We start from the raw sequence: 22,084 nt of genomic DNA, 5'->3' as shown, positions 1-22,084 counted from the left end.
GCTGCTCCTGCTTTTGCACTCCACTTTGGTGTATTTCATTGACCCGAGTCCTCCTACCCAGACTGCCCCTATCTGCTCTTAGTAATCTCTTAGTGATCTTGCTGCAATTTATTCAGATATGAACGGCACCTGTTATTCTTATATCCCGTGTGCAGCACTAAAGGGAGCCATATTCCCAGTGCTATTTGGGGTTCTTCCCAATGACTGAAGTTTTAATTGCTTTATGGCAACTTCACCATCCATCCATCCATCCATTTCCAAGATAAAATCTTTATGAGCCTATATGATTAAGGGCAAGGCGCCTGAAGCTTGTTAGGTCCAGTGTCCTTGCCATTCTGCCAAATAATATACAGCAGAGTGCTGCTTTACTTATTTAATGTTGGGCTTAAAACTAGTCAGTGGGTCTTCATGATCTCCTTTATGCACCTCACTGAACACTTTCACATGTTCCCATCATCAATATTAGCCCACTTGCCCCTTCCTGTTCTGGCCTGTGGTTTCAACAATATCCAGGGCAACAAATACATGTTTAACCTAACCGAGTTTTTTAAAGCTGGGCTTTCAAGTGTATTTAGGAAAGCAAATGGCTGTTTTCACCAATTTTCACAGTAACTGTTCTTCAGTCTGTCCCCATTTCCACTATTCTAAGCCCCCTCTCAGGGGGCCCAGCCACACATTTCGGGAACCATTGCCTTATATGAATTCAATAAAAAATAGTTAAGGAACAATGATACGCCTGTGACACTCAATGGAATGATATGGAAAAGGGTAGAGCCTGTTTATAGACAGCTACACACAATGAGTGATCACAGTAGGTGGTATATGGCAAATCACACATTTAGAAATAACAGCAAGCATAACAGGAAGTATGTAAATTACTATAGGATACTAAAAAGATATCCGTTTTTGAAGCGAACAGAAACTAGTGCATATTTTGCTTCTTTATGTATATATGTTTACAAAGCACTACCTGTGCACAGTAGAACAATCCATTCATGCAGCAAACGGGTCCATACAATAAGATAAAAGATAAATACGAAATACAGTTTTAAGGTTAAATGTTGAGTATTAAAGAGACAAGAGGAAGGCGGTCCCTGCACTGTTGAGCTTACAGTCTTAATGTTTAAAAAGTATTCTCTTTATTAAATCTATTTATTCTTTGTTCAGTCACACAAGTGGAAAATAAGGGCTCTTGCACATGGGAGTCTTTTTGTGCATTTGAGTACACCTCTAAACACAAGTTAATTGATACTATTTTACTTCCATCAGCATCCAAATCTTTTAAGCATAGCTGCATTACATTGTGTTTTATTAAATGCAACATGCTGCCTTTTTTATGCAGTCAGTGTACATTTATAATATTATATACTATATTATACTATAAAAGAGAGCAATGCATGTTGAACTGACAAAAATGCAATTTTAAACATTATTGGAGTGATCTGCATTCATTTTTAGATGCAGAAGAGAAGGCAAAATGCATTGCCATTCAATATAGTTGGTATTGGAGATTTTCTTCCCCCCAGTCAAGTATCAGTTTCTGCAGTTTTTCTCTAGTGGCTATATAGTCTGAGTGCAAGTCATAGGAGAGTGAATTATCAGGCTGCTTTTTGATGCTAGTGTCGCAGTGGAGTATCACATTGAACACATAGAGATAGAGATAGTACTGCCCCTTTAGTTTGTATGGCATTGGCAAGTACAATATACTGGTCAACCTGATTAAGTTTCATGTGTTACCACATTAGGCACAAACTTTTTATTTTGTGTGAGTTTTATTGCATTACCTCACTAGCTTTCTTATAGACAAAAAAAAAAAATCATAACCCCTAGTCCTTTCATATAAGAGCAACACGTAGTTTAGCTTGGACACGGCTCCTCTTCAAAAACACCCTCCGGTGTACTGTGTTGTCCGTGTAGACTTGTTATTTGCTTTCTGCAATATCATATTTACATTGGATAGACTGTTCTGAAATGCAATCCAATTTGGCCACCTCCCTCGTATCCCAAATGTGAGCAGTGTATGGAAAAAGAAAAGACTACGGCAACACCTAAAATAAATTACAAAGGCGCAATGTCTTTTTTCTTTATGTACAGCGTGTTTATACTGTAGACAGCCATGTACCTTGTGACTGTTAGTAAAGTGTAAAATATTGCACTTGTTTATTTTTTAATAGCACCAACATATACCACAGCCAGTCTTTAAAAGAGCAAAGTTTCTGTAACACTGTTACTAATTTCTTGCAAACTGAAAGAATGCTCCCCTGATTAAGGATAGAACTACACGGACGACTTCCATGCGTTTTCAGCGGGTTTGACACGCTGCGCCAAAACGCAGACGTCAAGGCGTATTCGATGGAAAATAAGGTAAGCAATAACAATGTCTGATTGTGTTGCAGCATTCATCCGAAGCATGCACTGTCTGCATTTGACAGTCGTGAAGTGTCGGATGAATGCTGCGACACCATCCGACATTGCTATTGCTTACCTTATCTTCCGTCACATCCGACTTGACGCCTGCGTTTTGGGACAGCGCGTCTGATCCGCCAAAAATGCATAGAAGTCATCCGTGTAGTTCTACCCTAAAAGCTCTGATACTGTTTGATATTCTTAAGTAAAAAGAACATTAATGCTTGAACAAGAATAACTACAGATGATGCTTACTAATGAAGTGCGATGGCAGAAATAAAAATAGGAGAGTGTGAAGGAAATAAGGGGCGAGAGCAGAGGGGCAAGGTGAGATAACACATGGGTTATCCATAGAATATTAATAATAGTTGCTTTGATTTTTCAGACACTATATTTGGCTGATACCACTTATATGCGTTGCATTGAAGCTTTTATCTTTAGTTATGTCCTTTGTACTTAGGGCAATGGCACATGGTGTGATTCTGGGCATTTGGCCTCTTCGTGTGGGTGACAAAATGCCTGGAATCTCTCATCATTTAGTAGCAATGGTTTGGGCCCGGGGGCTAGACAATTGTTGCTCGGAAACATTCAGTGTTCTGCGTTCTTGTGCAGCAGATTCCTGACATGTAAGTCCAAGCAATTGCTTATGAAATCAATAGGAAGTGATTCCACACAGACTCTTGTGGCAGATTGCCCAGAAAAATGTCTGCTTTTGCCCGTAAACTGCTGCAAGAAAGTCACTGGGTGTGATTAAGCCATTTTGGCGTATAATGTTCTATGATCTGTGCGATATTTATCACCAGCTCTGCGGCACTTAAATGCACTCAGTTCAGTAGTTTTATTGAAGCTTTAAAGAGAAAATGTATTTGAGTGCCCCAAATAAGTGTTTTATGTTGAAATAACAGAGCCATGGTGGAAAAAGGTTATTCATTCAAATGTTGAAACAGACATAGTCGTGTTTTTACTTTCGTATAAAGTGCATTTCCAATCTTGCAAATAATTTGCATAATAACGGGCATCTTAAAAAAACGAAAAAAAAAAAAACCTAGAGCCAATGTATGCAAGTATGAAAACCAGTGTGTGGGAAAAATTAGGGGGGGGGACAAAATTGGTTGTTGGTGTTGTCATTGGCCAGTTGTATTTTAAGACCACATAAAATCTCTGTTCCAAAACTGCTTTTGATGAGGCAAGGTGATTGGTTTGGAGTAACCCCTGGCCAGAGTGAGATTATCCAGAATATGTGCAATAGCAACCTATAGGACATCACCAAGATACTTTCTTTCTCAATTTTTTATTTGCCACTTGACAGTCACTGTTATAATGCTGTTATAATGCTGTCAGGCCAGTTTGTCTCATGGGCTGTGGTCTTAATAACCATGTTGTAAATGTGCCTTTCATACATTCCCTATCAGCAGTTGCAGTCAACATGCCAGGACATCTGTAGCAACATTCTTGGGGCTAGTCTTACAGCCTGTCTGTTTCCAGCTGTGACAGAAAAGAAAACATACTATTCTATAATGCCATCTCATATTACTGCCTTTAGGTAAATGTCTGCCACTGCCTTAGCCACAGCTTGTGGGGCACACTGAGCAATTTAGGACAGACTGAACAAAAACTGCTGTATTGTCATTTTAGAGTCTGGTTTCTGCTTCTGTGCTGCAAGCCTGCAACGACTTTATCGTTGAGATATAAATAAAACGTTTACCTAGTTCTGCATTGGATAAAATCTATGAAAAGAGCAATGGAGAGACATAGAGGATTATCATTGTGCATTCTCTGCATGCTTTCACTGCTGAAATATAGCCGAGGAAACTGCATAGATACTAATGGAACGTCAGTGTTGCATGCTCAGGTAGACTGAAGGTTCTACATAATATTTAACTTATGCTGTGTCTTGTGGAAGAAGAGGCTGTACAAGGATTTCTGACACATTTCTTTTGGTAAGATATTTAATTGTAATCCTTCTCTTGCATGAGACATGGTTGCAAAATTATAGTTTCTCATGTTTCTCTATGCCTAATGAGGGAAGGGGCATAGAGTTTTGATATTTTCAGAGAAACAGGTAGTGATTAAAATGCTTGGAACCAGTTTCCATTATTGTATATTGAAACAGCAGCCATTACTTGATGGTTATTGGCTGCTGCTGACCCAAATCACTAAGACCAGTCAACCCCCTCTTCCTGCAAATATCCTGCTACTGCTGTTCATATATTATACATACAATTTACAAAATAATATGGGTGCTGTTACTAAAGTTCAGTAATTCACACCTTGTTTGTGGCAGACTGGCAGAACAGATATTTTTTCACCTATTGTTTTCAATGCAATGAGATTAATCCTTATGTAACTGCAGTATTATTGCCTGGAAATCGGATATTAATTTTCTGGTGATCCTGACGGTATTCGAAACTGGTACTTGATCTCATATAAGTGCATAGCAATATTATATTAATATATTTTATAGATTGTGCTCTACCACATTATGCTCCTGAACAGTAGATCACAGCAGCCTAGTTTTTTCCACAAAGATCTACCATTAGTCAGATTGTTAAAACAGTAAGGTGTGGTGTTCATATAAATTCAGCACTGATTCTAATATAGAATAAACTTACCTTTCCGTGGCATTGTGACAGGGTGGTTACCTTTTATGCTTCAACCTTGCTACAAATTATAGACCAGTAATTAGAGAACCTACACTACCTGAAATCCTTCAACAAACTGGAGAACCACAGCGTATATTATTATTGCTGGTGTTAACTGCCTTGTTTTAAAACAACTTGGATAAATAAACTATGTAACTTAAATATTTCACATTCAGCTTTAATAGTAAGAATGACGTGAGCAATTTACTGAAGGCATGATTAAAGTATCTGGATATTTTACTTTTTTTTTTTTTAATGCTGATAATGGTGGTATGTTTAAAGGGGACCTGTCTCAAATAATTCCAAATTTCATTTTATTATGTTAGTCAAGAAAAATAAACTTCCACTAAAATTATAATTTTAAAAATTATTTAGATCTTGTTTCTTTTACTGTTGGGATTTACAATCACAGAAAGCCGACAAGGTGCCATTTTGTGGACACTGTTATCAAGGCAAGTTTTGCATCATGCCAGAGTTTATGCGCAAGAATGCGTGTCCTGATGCCCATGAACTGGCTTCTCAATTAGATGGTAAGGAGGGGGAATGTGTTGTGACATCAAGGAAGTGCTGAATAGAAAGTGAAAGTAATCTATTTGATTTTTTTTGGCAATATATAAAACATAATTTGGGTTTCATGTTTAATTTGAAAATAACTTTTATTATACAGCTTTTTATGCCTGGCTGATATGTCTCCTTAAATAATGTATCTGAATAGTTGGTGTGTTTTAAAGAGATGGGATGCCCCCATGCAAGAATCATCTTATTGTGCAGAACATTTTTATTTATTTTAACTTTCTTTTGATCTTTATATTGGTTTGCTGAGCAATAGGAAAAAGCTAATCTTGGCAGACGTAGATGAAATAGGATCCAGTTCATTTTTGTTTATGATTTTTTTAGAGTCTACATCTAGAATTCAGCATTTTTTTGGCTTGTGTGCGTGGGGGTTTAATAATTTCAGTCATACTCCTAGCCAGAGATACTATACCCTGGGCTGCAGCTTGGTCTATAGCAACAATTGGGAGACAATATAAAAATCTGATTTATGACATTAATCGCCTTGATAGAGAGAGCTGTTTGGCCCTGATCCCAAGAGCTTACATTGTCAACAGGTTTTTGGATTTTTGGCTCAGTCAGGCTGGGCTTCTAAAAGTATCTATGAGAGTATAAAATAGAAGAGAGTCATTTCCTCACTCTAACTGGCTTTTAATCGGAACCATCAGCCACTGGTGTGGGCTTTGGGAGGGGGCAGCCCACAGTTTGGAACTCACTGATTCAGAGAATTATACACAGTTAGTTACATAGGTTGGGTTAGGTTGAAAAACTACCAAAATCCATCAAGTTCACCTCCTCCAAATTACCCCAGTCCACTTACCTACCTATCTATACACTCACACATATAGACCATATATACCAATAATAACTGTAGATCTATAGATTACAAAAAGCCTTGAATACTATACTTGTTTGGGAAATCATCAAATCCATTCATTTATATTCTTCATAAGGACTGGAGCCCAAAACTGCACTGCATTATCAAGGTGAGGCCAGGGACCTATAAATAGGCACAATTATGTTTTCATCCCTTGAGTTAATGCTCTTTTTTTTTTTACAGTGATTTATTTGCTTCAGTAACCACTGAATCTAGAGTTACACAGCTTATCTACAAAAATCCCCAGAACCTTCTCAAGTAAGGACACCCCCCTAACATGCTACCATTTAATGTATAACTCACATTGATGTTCTTTTTACCAAATCCTTGCACCCATCAACATTGAACCTCGTTTGGCAGTTTGCTGCCCACTTCTCCTATTTATCATAATTATATAAAAATATATGGTTACCAGATGATGAAAGTTGGAGAGGCTTCTAAAAATTTCACCTTCAAGGGCTGGTTGCATTTAAATTCAATTGGTGTAACCAAATAACTTGAGTCTATTACACTTGTCCCTTGTTTTTTAACATCATCTGGTAACCTTACATGTTTGGTTTGCTCTAACGCCAGCAAAACCTTCCTCCTTGTGATTTGTGGATTGTGTGATTGGAGTAAGTTATTCCTGTTCCTTTTTGGGCTGTCACTTCCCTAGTTACAGTAACACTATGGGGTATATTTATCAAAGAGTGAAGTTAATAGTGAAATTCCGCCACTTCCCATTCATTTATATGGGGTTTTTAAAGGCGTATTTATCAAAGGGTGAAATTTCACTTTCATCCATTGATAAATACGCCTTTCAAAATCCCATAGTAATGAATGGAGAGCTGCGGAATTTCACTGTGATCCCGTTGTTGGCCAAAGGTTTCAGATCTGATTTGGCTCACCACCAGATTAGAAGATTAAGCATATATATATGACCAGCACAATTACAATATACCGTATATACTCGCGTATAAGCCTAGTTTTTCAGCACCCAAAATGTGCTGAAAAAGTCTACCTTGGCTTATACTCGGGTCAGTATTTTAGGAAATCATTATTTTTTTTTTTTACCGTTTTGCTGCTATAATATCCGTTAGGTTGCCTGTCCGTGTATTCCCCCAGATTCAGCTCAGCACTCTTGAAAAAAAAATCCTCAAGGCCCGTCTGTTCTGCCTAACGCGCCCACCCACCAATGAAGAAACAGTAGGCGTGTTTAAAGATCTCTGCCCTTTCACTCTCCCCTCCCCTTCCTCTGTGCGGACAGAGTGTTGCCTGCATGTGTGGCCCGCGCTGCCTCCCCATGCCCGGCCTCCTCTCTCTCCTCCCGCAGGCCGCGGCCTCATTGCGCATGAGCGAGATCGCAGAGAGTCCGCGGAAAGCGCCACTCACACTCACCTGGATGCCGAGCACCAACATGGTGAGTGAGCTTCACATGCTCATATCTGTTTTGAGCATGCAGGGTTATTCCGGACTTGGTCTCCGTCTAAGCCTGCCCCTAGCAGGGTCTGACAGGCAAAGGAAAGCGGGCGGCGCTGCTCTAAGCTGTAACTCCAGCCTCGGGGTTTTGGGGCCTAGTCACTAGCTGTTGACAGGTTGCTACTGGGACAGGAAGGGATAGATAGAGCTAGAGTTATGGAAAAGATGTCTTCTAGCTATGTGTATTGCTATGAACTGTGTGTCACAATAACACTCTCCTGCCAGCCATGACTGCTGACTGAACTTCATTTACTCCCCACTAATGAAGACACAGTAAGAAAAAGCAGGAAGCATTGCACTTCTACAAAGTTGATCTTTAAACAAGCCTACTGTTTCTTCATTGGTGGGTGGGTTGGCAGATCAGACAGGCCGTGAGGATTTCTTTACAAGAGTGCTGAGCTGAATCTGGGGGAATACACAGACAGGCAACCTAACAGATATTATAGCAGCAAAACGATAAAAAAAAAAAGTTTTCCAATTAAAAATAAAACATTATGGTATTACCGTATTAATGTCAATGAAGATGCTGGGCAACACCAAAGACACCTGATCTTCACTAAACTTATTTTGCTTAAGTGCCAGTTCTTCCCCTAGGCTTATACACGAGTCAATACATTTTCCCAGTTTTCTTAGGTAAAATTAGGTACCTCGGCTTATACTCGGGTCGGCTTATACTCGAGTATATACGGTATGTTTTGTTGTTACACTGAAAAACAAGAAAACACTTTTCTACTAAATAACTGAAAGGTAAATACTGAAGATGAGTGGAAAATAATAAGGCATTCATGTTTGTTATTTGTGTTTATACCCCTGAAATGTTTTGAGTTTATTTTCTGACTGTATATTATTGAATGTTTTTTTTCTGTTATTAAGCATTACTTTAGCATATGCTTGGCATTAAAAAGAAACAAAATTACCAGCCTTCTCCCCATGAGAAAGTTATATTAATTAGAACTGTGACTTAGCAATGTGTGCTTTGTGTCCCTAATCCACCCCGCCACATTCCACCTCAGAACACACCTTTTAGAACATCATTATTTTGTCGCGGCAACTGTTTATAAAAACAAAACAAAAACTGTGGCATCATGTTAGCCAGTAGCAAAGATAAATAAAAAAACAAACAAATATAAAAACTATTCTAGAAGTGATACCTATATTGGCTAACAATAAAAATACATTGCAAGCTGTCGGATCACCAAGGTCCCCTGCGTCAGGCAAAATACAAATGAAAGCTGGAAAGGCACAGCATATATACTGTTAGATCAGTGAAAGGTATTCATGGGAATATTGCCTGACAAAGGGGCCTTGGTGCTCTGAAAGCTTGCAATATTGTTAGCCAATATAGGTATCACTTCTACAATACTTTTTGTATTTGTTATGTTTATAAAAAGAAAGATTTGCATTTGAAGAAAGATTTTTGAGCAGAGGGGACAACTGCTGGAAAGGCCAGATATATAAAGAAAAACTGCTTTCTGCAAGACGTCAGTAATGTAACCTTCTACTATTGTGTAAGTTTAAAAGAGAAGTTTGTCATTCGATTCTCAAGTAGGTATCTGGAATATTGTACAGTTATGGGATCCGTTATCTGGAAACCTGTTATCCAGGAAGCTCCTTATTATAGAAAGGCCGTCTCCCATAGACTCCATTATAATCAAATCAAAGACTTTCTCTCTTGAATAATAAAACAGTGCCTTGTACTTGATCCAAGCTAAGATATAATCAATCCTTATTGGAAGCAAAACCAGCCTATTGGGCTTATTTAATGTTTAAATGATTTTTTAGTACACTTCAGACATTAAGATCCGAATGACAAAAAGAGCCCTTATCTGGTAACCCCTAGGTCCCGAGCATATTGGATGTAAAAGAGACATTCACGTGTATGCATAATATTTCATAACTTGATGGAAACAGATCAGTTTTACCTGAGCAGGGCAACAGTACACGCGTGATATTTTCATTACTTTTTTTGATGCTTTTTTTAAATCCTACACGCTACTGTCTATAAAATATTTGTATAAGAATCTACTTGCTAACCACCACTGAATGACATACAGCCGTGAACTGCTTGCAAACAGTCAGGGTCTCTACATACCAGAGACGAAATGCAGAAAAAAGGTTATTTTCAGAAACCCTCTCAATGATTAGTTCAGCCTTTTTTTAGGCGTTCAATATCCCTTCAACTTAATAAATTCCTTGAATGCGGCAATCCTACACTAACAATGTACTTCAACTGTAGCGGTTAAATGGGGCGGTAGTTCATATTGTTCTGGCATGCCCAAGATAACCATTTAATGTCTATAAATGTTAATACATAAAAAAAAAAGATTTTTGTTTTACATAATATTTGCTGTAGGGAGTAACCTACGTATATATTTTTGCTGCAATTTTCCATTTTTGTTCATGTCTTATAATTTAACATATTCCATGCCTTCACGGTGCTTTTCTGAAATGTGTTGCCATAGCAACTTGGAATTGCTTCCTACAGCACACCCTCTGCCTACAATACAAAAGGCAGATCAGTGACGCTACCAGTTCATGACTTGCTTTCCTGCCCTCGCATACTAATACTGTCCCTTCCTTTTGTTTTGCTTTACAGTGAAGGTTCTGGCTGCTTCTCATTGTAAACTTTCCCACAACGGGGAGTTTAGCAATATCTGCCTCTTTTATTCAATATAATCTGCTGAAATAAATGATACACCTGTTATATAACAGCATACGTTGTTCTTGAAACTTGTGTACAGATATGATTTTATTCGACTTTAATTAACGGTTGTTATAAAGCTACTACGTAGCAGATTAAACATGATTAGTATGTTCTGCTGAGTATTCTTCTTTGCATTTTGAATAATATTTTTGTGCTGTTGCTTCTTTAGTGTTTCTGTGCTGGAAGCCCGAGGTTTAACTGAATGAATATGCAGGTGACTTCTGCATGGAACCTTTCTGAAAAATTACTGCTAAAAAAAAATGTAAGAAATTAAAAGGTCTCCCTTCTCCAGTTCAAACCACACCACAGCGGACTCAAAATTGTGCCCTGTTTGCTGTACCTGCAAAACAGTGTAGCAGGAGCCAGATGATTATCAGACCTGTAAAGCAACATGCAAGACACTAGAAATGGAGTTGGCCTCTGCTGCATTGTTTTAAATAGTCAAAACGAGCAGTGAGTGTAGAGAATAGCAAGGGACAGATGGCTACAACTTAAAAAGTACAAATAACATTTATATCATTGAGAATTTGGAATTCATATTTATTGAAACGATTTGGAAGTAGTAGTTTTGAACTTATGGTAAAGAGTACATTTTCTGGAATAGATATTTTATTAATTACACATATTCGTTCTATTTTAAACATTGGGTTTTCCAAGCACTGTCAACCTGGAACAATCTCAGGGGGTTTCAATTAGCAAACGAAAATCTGTTGCATCACCTCCCATACACTTTACTTTTATATAAAGGGCACTTTCTTTAATTTCTGTGTAAGCCTGTGGAAACAAGCACTGTTGGACTGGGATGCCAGGGGCCCACCAGAAAACCTTAGGCTGAGGGCCCACTTTGCAAACTATTATACCTCCTCTTCTCACTCAACCTTTTTATTCTCCTAGTCTCTTTTCTCTACATACTATTCTTCCATTATTAAGCCTCTTTATTCCCATAAACAAATAGGGAATGACCATGAAATAGGCCAAATGGTTAGAAGCAAGAGGCCCACTGACACCTGAGCCCACCGGGAGTTTTCCTTGTATCCCGGTGGGCCAGTCCGACACTGGAAACAAGTATGATTTAGTTCAGTTCTATACAAAGCTGATGTCAGAAAAAGGGCTTTGTCAGAAGGCAAACTGGCAATCCAGATAGTTCAGGCACGACCTTTCCTAATGAACCTATCACACTGCTGTATATATTGTAGCTGTCTCACTCCCACCACAGCTAGGTTTGCCATCTTTTCAGGAAAAAAATACCAGCCTTCCTATATATTTATCTTTTTTCCCTATTAATAACTTTGAGATCAACCATAATTTCTACCGGCCAAGCCGGTAAAATGCCGGCCAGGTGGCAACCCTAACCACAGCTGATTTGAGACTTTCTTGCAGTGTTTAAGCGTCTCTTGGGAGGCTCAGCCTCACAACAAAACTAGCTCATATTGTTTCCCTGTGAAAGGAAAACTTGTAAAGCTCACAGGTGTATATAATACAGAGTATACACCCCGGGATGTTTGTTCTTTATATCCTCACCCCAACACCTTGTCTGTGTTCATGTACAGTTACGACACAGGGAATGACATTTCAAGCACAATAGTAAGAAAGGGCTAGCTGACAAGGAATGGACAGTCATACTTGCATTTAAGACCTTGCCCTACTTTTCATAGAAACTTTGCACTGCCTCTGTTATATGCCCTGTGCATTGATGTGCCAGCCTACCAACATGAGAGGTCATTTGCTCTACCTTGGTAGGGTTAAGTTTTGGATATGACCTACCCTTTAACGTGCATTTGAGCCCTTTCCAGGGTGCTTGTAGAGAGTGTAACTCATGTCCCTAACTCTGGTTTACCCCCATAATGCTTACCACCTTTTCTTTGTAAAATTATGTCTAGTTTTATATGCCACTGTAACAGGAGCCTGATAATGAATATGTGGTGTGGCCTGTAGAATAAAAGCAGACCCTCTATGATGCAATTTACAGCAGATAAGAAGTTATGTAATACTCTATTTTTTTAATAAAACTCCTTCATTTTCTTTTATTTGATGTGCCAGGATTTGTGCAGCACTTATTTGACTTTGAGTGACGATGCCTGAGCTGAGTGCAGGAATGCATTCACATAGATGTGTTAATGTAGTCAGGCAAGTGAAATGTCTGTGAGCAATGACGATTACTGGCTGGGGGCCAAGCACTGAACATTGAAGTATTTGTCTGCTATGTTTCAAGTTTCCTGCCTGTGGCAAGAGGGCAAGTTCTTTTCCAAAGGTGTATTGATTTAAAGCGGAAATCATTTTGTGGAGCAGAGTTTGTAAAATATTGGACCTCTTAGATAACCAGATTTTGTTGGTTTCTTGGATTTATGGACCCTCTAAGTCTATATGAGTACCATAAAAAGCATAAGGCGTATTTTGCTCAAAGCTATAAATACTGTATAGGTTGCTGGATTCTATATGCCTTCATTCATCTCTGGAGATGCTCATATGTTATTAATAAGCATAAAATCCAGTTGGTTGAGTGTATATAATATAAAATAAGATCCTTGTACAAATTGTTCACCCTATAGTGAAGAATTATTTTTGCTGCCCTTCATTGGCTGGCAGGCAACTGACATGGCATCAAATAAAATCTGGGAAGCCACTCCTCAATCTAGGCAGTGCTAGCATTCAGTGGTAAGCTTGTTATCCCATGCCGCTCAATTGTCCCTATTTGTGTAGGGCAGTAAAAATTAGGTAGGGTTTGGGGTGTGACTGGTCATAAGTGGTCATTGTGGATCAGGGATGTGGCCTAAATGTCTCCAATGTTTTTTATTTTTTTAATTTTGGAGGGATGTTATAATACAGTATACAAAAAATATAATATAAATATAAATTATTGTTACACTACAAATAAATTAGGGTTTCCAACCTTTTTATCACCAATTTTTTTTAAGCCTCACCTACTTTAAACATCATAACCAAAAATGGCTTATAGGTCTCTAGATATGACTGTAATATATGTTTTTGCATTGCCATCAGTAAAATATTTGCAACCTGGGCAACTACATTGCAGTGTCCTATCTTAGAAAGACAGGAGAAACTTTCTTTTCTGTTTTTTAACAAAATATTAGGTCAGAATTACTTTTAGTGCCCTAAAAAGAAGAGAGGTGACTGATGTTCTTATGAAGATGTTAGGATCAAGGATTCCCTTCAGGGCTCTCAAGTGAGGAGCTGAACTAAATTGCATTGTCCATAATTAGCAAATCATACTGACTTACTTTGATCTTCTGCCAACCCAAAGAAATTGCCTTTGATAGATAAACCAATAACAATCCTGTACATGTACTATACTGCAGGATAATTCAGGTCACACATTTTTATAAACATGTCCCATAGTGAGCACAACCCAAATGCATTGCTATCTTGTAGCATTGTGTGAAGTGTTTAAAAATGCTTTAAAATGCAAAACAGTACTTCATCTAATAAAAGTATGTCATCTAATTAAAGGGACAGTGCACACCCTTGTTCAACTCAACAGGGGTGCAATGAAAAGGACTTGTGCTGAACATAGATTTTTTTATGATTTAAACAATGTGCAAAAAGTATGTTAGGACAAGGCATATTTAGTGAACATGGGTTTACACTGCATTACACTTTTATCCTTTATTAGTGTTAGCAAATGAAGGGGTAATGTGATTTCCTTTCAGTCTGTGAAATCAGGTATGTCTGTGTAAAAATAAAATACATTTATATTTATTTTGCAAGTTAAGATAGTGTTTATGCACCTTTTCTACATACTCCCAATTGAATAAGCTTTTGTCAAAAAGGGGGTATATTTTTCCTTTTAACTCCTGTGTCAGAAGCATAATATGCAGAGATAAGCTGCAAAAGTTTGTCAACCCCATAGGGGACTAGGGGTTACAATATACTGGGAAATAAAATGTGGATGAGCTTTTGTTATCTATTATATCCTTGAAAAATGGCACTGCGCCCATCATTGAAACATTATAGAAAGCAGAATTATTGTCTCTTTCTTCCATATAAACTATAATACCTTGGGATGCCTTGATAGATTTCTAAAGGTTTTAACCAGACCAGAAGAAATGTCTGGCGATTGAAGAGAGACCTAGCTCTCATCAGAATACAATTGGTTTTTTTCTAATACACATATGTACTTTATGTTAGGTGAAGGAAAAAACTATATATAAACCATTTTTATCTTGCTTTATGAAGCATTGCCTTCAATTCAGAAAATATGTTCCCCCCTGTAGAGTTTGTCAATCAGAATTCAACTGTGCTATTTAAAATGCAGTTGTTCAAGTATTGAAGCGGAAACTGTGCAAGGCTGTAGGGATCATTTAGAAAGAAGACCTCAATATGCTGCTATAGGCCATTTTTTCACATTGCACACTGCATTCTCCATTTTTGTATCCCCTTACTTATGTGTAGTTCAGGGAGCATCAGGAGGCACCTGATGCATACCTCCCAACTGTCCTGTTTTTCACGGGACAGTCCTGATTTGGACATCTCAACCCACAGTCCTGGATTGTTACTGAAATGTCCTGACTTTCTCTTTGATCTCCTGCACTGAACAGCCAGAAAAAGATACAAACTTAATTAGCTTTTGGCAGAAAGCTCAGAATATGTGCCAGGTGCACTTGGATACTTTTGTAACAAATTCAGATAAGCAAATAAACTATTGTAACAATTTAAGATAAGCAGGTCTCTTGGGGTAACTGACTTAAGCTTAAAGGGCAATTCACCGTCATTAGCAAAATTGTAATAGCTGAAAAAAGCCACAGAAATGTGTTCAAACTTTCATAACCTGCCAAATTTTGTAAAATGAACATGTTAATTAGGGGGTGTGGCCACAAAAATGGGCATGGTCAAATATTTCTCAAATCTTTTTGTCCCTCTTTCTATTTCCAAAATATTGGGAGGTATGAGAATGCAAGCAGACAGTTGATGTAGGGAATGAGTTAGGACCGAGGCTCAAATATTTCATATGGGTCTCTGGTTATGTTATTGTTATAAAAAGCAGTATTATTCTTTAAACAGATCACTATTCACATCAGTTATTGCACAGTATTGTAGACAATTCAGCATTCAATTCATGCACTAACCTCCTGTATTCCTGTTATTGAGATCAAATCAAGGTAGGCATATCAGGGAGAGAGAAGCTTATTTGGCGACCAACCCCATGCGAGCGGATGGCTGCCTTAAGTGACCACAAGCTTTGTGATCAGTCAGTACAACCTGATATGGTGAGAAAGTGAGCTTCGTAGCTAAATATGTATAAACTGGCATGGCTGATGTAGAACTGTTTTTGCTTTGTTTTTAATTAATTAATTTAAATTAAGGAATTGTATAATTAAATTTTTTTAATTGATTTGAAAGCTAAAAGTTCTGAAAGTACTGCGGAGTTAAACTTTTTTCTAGTGGGACGATTGACAAAAAGTATTTTTCCCAGCTTATTTTTATAAATGATTGCCCGAAGAAAAAGCCATTTATATTTTTATTACTTTAAAACACCTTTTATTTTTTGATGTTACTGTTCCTTTAAACATTGGTTTGGTTCCATTAATTGAATTCATGTGAAATATTCCACTTAAAAATAAAAGACAGGTATATGAGATGTAATGTAGCTGCCATTTTGAGATATTAGGGCTTGCCCACCACTGAGCTACAGAAAAGTCGTAAAACGAGGTAAACTTAATGGGTTATTGCATGGGACTGTTTGTCATTCCGTAGTATAATAACAAACCAAACAGAAATAATGTAGCCATCTGGAGAGTGAAATTCCTTTGCTTGTGTTCTGTAACTAGGTCCTCGGTCCATACATTTACCTTAATTGTCTGCAATTGAATCCTAATAACCTGTATGGCTGGTAGCTGCACACATCTGGCGAGCACATTGAGCCACAGAACTTCTCTGCCTTTGCATTGACTTTAATTTGTATTCAAACTGAAACCCTTTAATTTAGCAGAGTCTGTTATTCTCTAAGAAAATCTGTAATTTGGTGTTGCTATAAAAAAGCAACTTACTGTTACTCTGTCTTGAAGCAAAGTGCTATAACAAAAAAAACAAACGTTTACCTCATTTTCCAATTGCAAAAAACTAGTACAGAGTAGATGGGATAAAACAGATAAAATTGTCTACTATTTTTCATCATCATTCAGTGGATAGGACAATCAGATAATCATGGTCAAATGATCGTTCACTGCGCATACCTTTGCGAAAGTCAACAAAGGAACAGATAGCCATAAGTTAATATATGTTAGATCTTGTAGCCAAAGATACAACAAAAGTCTCTCACATATTGGTCGGGTGAATCATTCATAAAAAACTAGTGTTTAGCGGATTAGATGGTTGGCAGAGTGGGGACAAAATCTGCTCGTGTATATCCATCTTAACGTATACGTTGCTATGATTGCACTATTTATAGCAGATTATGAGTCTTCCAGCTGTTTTCAGCTTGAAGTCCACCATTCATGGCATGCTGAATTTTCAGCATAGGTGCTGTGTTGTCGCAATAAGCTGCTTTCAGTAAAATGTTGATTTTATATTAAAGAAATGTAATCTTTCCTTTCAAAGAGTGTGGAATTATGCCAGACAATTTTCCGGAGGTCCGGAATTTTGAGACATCCATGAAGATTCATTTTCAGCACAAGCCGTATTTACTACTGTTCATTATTTATTTTAGACTGTGTAGTCCATTGCTGTAAATGTGCTACATGTGAATATAATAGTCTCACATTTTTACAGGGTTTTTGTCCATGTATGAAGTGCTAGATAGTAGAGCTCTTCCAGATGATTGGAAGGAGTGGTGTGCCTAGGAGATGCTTTGCTCATCCATCTGTGTCTTATCTCCAGCACCAGTCGGACTCTGGTACTGTTCTGTTGAAATCCTATTCAGATAATTGGCTGATGGACAAAACTAGGGAGGAGTGGTGCTGAAACTTCTGTTATAACCCATAAACATGTTCTTTAGTAGCGTTTTTGTAATACCTCCAGTTTTAACAGCCACTTCTTTTTACATTTCTGCTACTTATCTTTTTTTTAAATTATTTTTTTCAACATGTGTTTATGCAGTCCCTTTTTAGGAGCTTACAAAATTGGGTATTTCTGATATCAGTAACTACCACATTCTGCCAGCAGGTTTATGTGCCACTTGACCTTCAAATAGTTTTCATCTATATATCATTTTTACAGCTTTTGGTCTAGACTGTTGCCAGATTAATTTTGAGACCTCTTCCTGAAAATGCTATCTCATGCTGAATTTTGTATTAAAGGAGAACTAAAGCTTAACTAAAGAAGTAGGCTAGAAATGTTATACATTATGTTTTGGGCTTCTGTACCAGCCTGAGGTGACCACAGCCCTTTAGCAGTAAAGATCTGTGTCTCCAAAGATGCCCCAGTAGCTCCCCATATTCTTTTATGCTGATTCACTGCACTTGTTCTGTGCTGCTGTCATTTACTGAACTTCGGGACCGAAAATATACAGTACCCATAGAATTTAAACTTGGGTAATATAGGACTGATTAGTAATAAATACAGATAATTACTACATGGCAGAACAAAAACCAGTGCAACTAGCATCAGAATTTAATAATCAGCCTTGTAGCATCAACTTATATCACAGGCCACCCTCATTTTTTGCTTGGTAATTGGCAACAACCCGAAGCTTAACTGAGAGCCCACTGAGCATGTGAGTGTCACAGACACTTTCAAGATGTTGACCCCCTTTGAGAAGTTTGAAATCCTGGATCACTAATGCTCTTGAGAAGCTGAAATTTTAGGCTTGTGCAAAAAGGTCATATTATAAAATATTGCATTTTTAGCCATATTAATTTTTAGGGTTTAGTTCTCCTTTAAGATTCAAAAGAGTTGGAGTTTTTATTTTTAGTAATCCACTTATTTTTGTTTGTTAATCATCAGTTTTTATAAAAATGTATAAGTTGTCCCACTACAGACGTTTCCTTAGGTTTCCGTTGATATTGCTAAAAGACTATTTATTGTTTTAATTTTATGATTTGCATTCTTAATGGTTTTCTTTTTTTTGCATCCAGCAGCAAAAGTAAGAAAAACTGGGTTTTCTGAGCATGGGGGAATCGGAGCAGAGACAAACGGCTGCCTCTAGATTAGGAGCTCCTGAAAGTGTTGGTATCAGCACACTGGAACATGGAGTCAAGCCACCATTATCACCGCAGGGGAAAATCTATCCATTCAAGGTCCAGATGCTGGACGAAACCTTGGAAACCATTGAAGTTCCAGTAAGACATTTACAAAACTTCTGCTCAAAATTTATATCATTTCAGAAAATAAAGGAATGCAACATTTGTGAGCTGCCCCGTGTGTTACTAGATTAGCCCTACCTCTCATTGTTTCATAAATGAAAGGTAGTAGTAGTGTTTTGTACTAAAACACTGTTATTGGCTGATTCAGGTTTAGAGAAGGCCCTGTAACATTTCAACACTTTATTATGGCTGATCAGTTCAAGGATTCCAGTAAGGAATTATTGCTTAAGAAAACCCTCAAATCAAGTAGGCAAGATAAAGTTGGATGTATTTTATATATAATCATAAGGCCTGTTGTACTTAGAACAGCTTCAAGTGTTTTTCCATGAATTATTATGGCCTGGAAACAGACACAAGCAACTTAAGTCAAGGACCAATTGGTCCATACAGGGATCTTTAAAGGGATACTGTCATGGGAAAAAATTTTTTTTCAAAACACATCAGTTAATAGTGCTGCTCCAGCAGAATTCTGCACTGAAATCCATTTCTCAAAAGAGCAAACAGATTTTTTTATATTCAATTTTGAAATCTGACATGGGGCTAGACATATTGTCAATTTCCCAGCTGCCCCCAGTCATGTGACTTGTGCTCTGATAAACTTCAGTGTCTCTTTGCTGCTGTACTGCAAGTTCGAGTGATATCACCCCCTCCCTTTTCCCCCCCAGCAGCCAAACAAAAGAACAATGGAAAGGTAACCAGATAGCAGCTCCCTAACACAAGATAACATCTCCCTGGTAGATCTAAGAACAACACTCAATAGTAAAAACCCATGTCTCACTGAGACACATTCAGTTACATTGAGAAGGAAAAACAGCAGCCTGCCAGAAAGCATTTCTCTCCTAAAGTGCAGGCACAAGTCACATGACCAGGGGCAGCTGGGAAATTCACAAAATGTCTAGCCCCATGTCAGATTTCAAAATTGAATATGCTCTTTTGAGAAATGGATTTCAGTGCAGAATTCTGCTGGAGCAGCACTATTAACTGATGCGTTTTGAAAAAAATGTTTTTTCCCATGACAGTATCCCTTTAAGGTGATTTTCACAGGTAATCTGTAATTTACATGACATTCAAAACAACCGGGGAAGAAGGCAGAACTGGTCAACTAGTAATCCCTGACCGATTCTGGTTTTCAGAATTTAGCAAGGTTTGTAGAACATACTGTACATTTAGTGACAAGATTATTTCGCATAACTATTTTTGTGAACCAGTTTATATTAATATTCTTTGTTTTTACTTTTGTTCTAGACCCATTTGGCATACTGGGGGCTTGAAAAATATTTTTGACATAGGCCACAGTTACTTTAAATTAATTTTATTTAAAAACTGTATATACATTTACATTGTGATAATAAATCTAATATATGGCATACAGTGTTTTCCAACAGTCTAAGAGAGTGCAGGTTTATCTTCATGACTCATTTTCAACTGTCTTATTATATACATTAATATTGCACCCTGATCTGGAGGTAGAAAGTTCAAGGACATATTCTTCCACACCTGTCTGTGTCTCATGTTCAGACAAGTTTCACGTCATGCCTCAGAAGTGCACCTTATCCATGGCATTAATCACTGCAGGCTGCCATCCTGGGACAGGTTACTATGATTCATCTACCCTTTGCAAGCACTCTATGAGTGATTAAAGTTGCCACTTACAGATACAATGATTTATTTTTTTACACAAAGACTTGCAAGCATTACATATTCATTCATGTATGTTTGTACAAGTATTGGACCGTTATCTGGAAATCCGTTATCTGGAAACCCGTTATCCAGAAAGCTCCAAATCATGGAATGGCCTCCTCCCATAGACCTCATTTTATCCAAATAATCCAAATTTTAAAAAGTTGTTTTTTTTCTCTGTAATAATAAAACAGTGCCTTGTACTTGATCCAAACTAAGATATAAGTATTCCTTTTTGGAAGCAAAAAAAAACAGCCTACTGGATTTATTTAATGTTTAAAGGATTTTTTAGTAGACTTAATGTATGAAGATCCAAATTTGGGCAAGATCCATTTTCCGGAAGACCCCAGGTCCCGAGCATTCTGGATAACCGGTCCCATACGAAAAATTATGGATTGTACAGAATTGAACACCTAATATGTATATCAAATTTGTGGGCAATAACAAAAATTTCATCACCTGTCAAGAACTATCAGGTTCAGTTGTCCAATGCTGTAATTGACCTTAAAGGAGAAGGAAACCCCCAGGGCGCTAAACCCCTCCCCCCCTCCCCTGTGCTGCCCCCCTCCCTCCTCCCCCCTGGCCTACCTGTCCCCCTGGGCAAATGCCCCTAACTTTTTACTCACCCCTCTGCGCAGGTCCTGTCCACGGAGTACGCAGTCGCCATCTTCTCCCACGCGCGTCTTCTTCCTGCTCTGATCGGCGTTTTCTGGCGCATGCGCAGTAGGAACAGGTACCGGTACGGCTCTACTGCGCATGCGCCGAATGTCACGAAGTTTTCCGATTTCACTTCGTGACATTCGGCGCATGCGCAGTAGAGCCGTACCGGTACCTGTTCCTACTGCGCATGCGCCAGAAAACGCCGATCAGAGCAGGAAGAAGACGCGCGTGGGAGAAGATGGCGACTGCGTACTCCGTGGACAGGACCTGCGCAGAGGGGTGAGTAAAAAGTTAGGGGCATTTGCCCAGGGGGACAGGTAGGCCAGGGGGGAGGAGGGAGGGGGGGCAGCACAGGGGAGGGGGGAGGGGTTTAGCGCCCTGGGGGTTTCCTTCTCCTTTAAGTCTGGCATCCAACTGAATCCCAAAGGGAATGATTGATTGATTGAGTGCATCCTTAATTGTGAGTAATAAAAGTAATTGCGTTGAATGATCCTACCACAATCCTGCCAGCCCTGGGAAAAGAAGTAGTGCAACACTATGCCACCATGTTTCTTACTTTTCTCAAATCAACCTCTACAGACTTAAAGGAACAGTAACACCAAAAAATGTAAGTGTTTTAAAGTAATGAAAATATCATGTAGTGTTTCTCTGCACTGGTAAAACTGATCTGTTTGCTTCAGAAACACTACTATAGTTCATATAAACAAGCTGCTGTGGAGCAATGGCGGAAATTGAAAAACGACTATATGGCACAGGTTAACTTAATGGATAACAGATAACACCATTAGAGAGACAGAGCTTATTTGCTATTTGCTGTGTAACTTGAGCTTTTTCTCCTTTAAATGGC

At 38.2% G+C, this 22,084-nt stretch overlaps 1 protein-coding gene across 4 annotated transcripts in view; it reads left to right on the top strand.

Moving 5' to 3' along the window:
* Positions 1–22,084, top strand: part of LOC108708478 (FERM, ARHGEF and pleckstrin domain-containing protein 1-like) — a 111,127-nt gene that overhangs the window by 3,025 nt on the left and 86,018 nt on the right. Inside the window, exons 2-3 of one of the 4 annotated variants that reach the window (XM_041582412.1) lie at positions 6,661–6,735; positions 18,673–18,873. In XM_041582412.1, coding sequence (XP_041438346.1) covers positions 18,703–18,873 — 171 coding nt within the window. In that variant the 5' untranslated portion in view covers positions 6,661–6,735; positions 18,673–18,702. Of the gene's footprint in view, positions 1–6,660; positions 6,736–18,669; positions 18,874–22,084 lie in introns of all 4 variants that reach the window. The other 3 variants (XM_041582410.1, XM_041582411.1, XM_041582409.1) reach the window with 3 other exon arrangements.

This window comes from Xenopus laevis, chromosome 2L (assembly GCF_017654675.1).
Source record: "Xenopus laevis strain J_2021 chromosome 2L, Xenopus_laevis_v10.1, whole genome shotgun sequence".
Classification (NCBI taxonomy): domain Eukaryota; kingdom Metazoa; phylum Chordata; class Amphibia; order Anura; family Pipidae; genus Xenopus; species Xenopus laevis.
The sequence above is the reverse complement of the archived record's forward strand: the minus strand, read 5'-3'. Positions and strand labels throughout refer to the sequence as shown.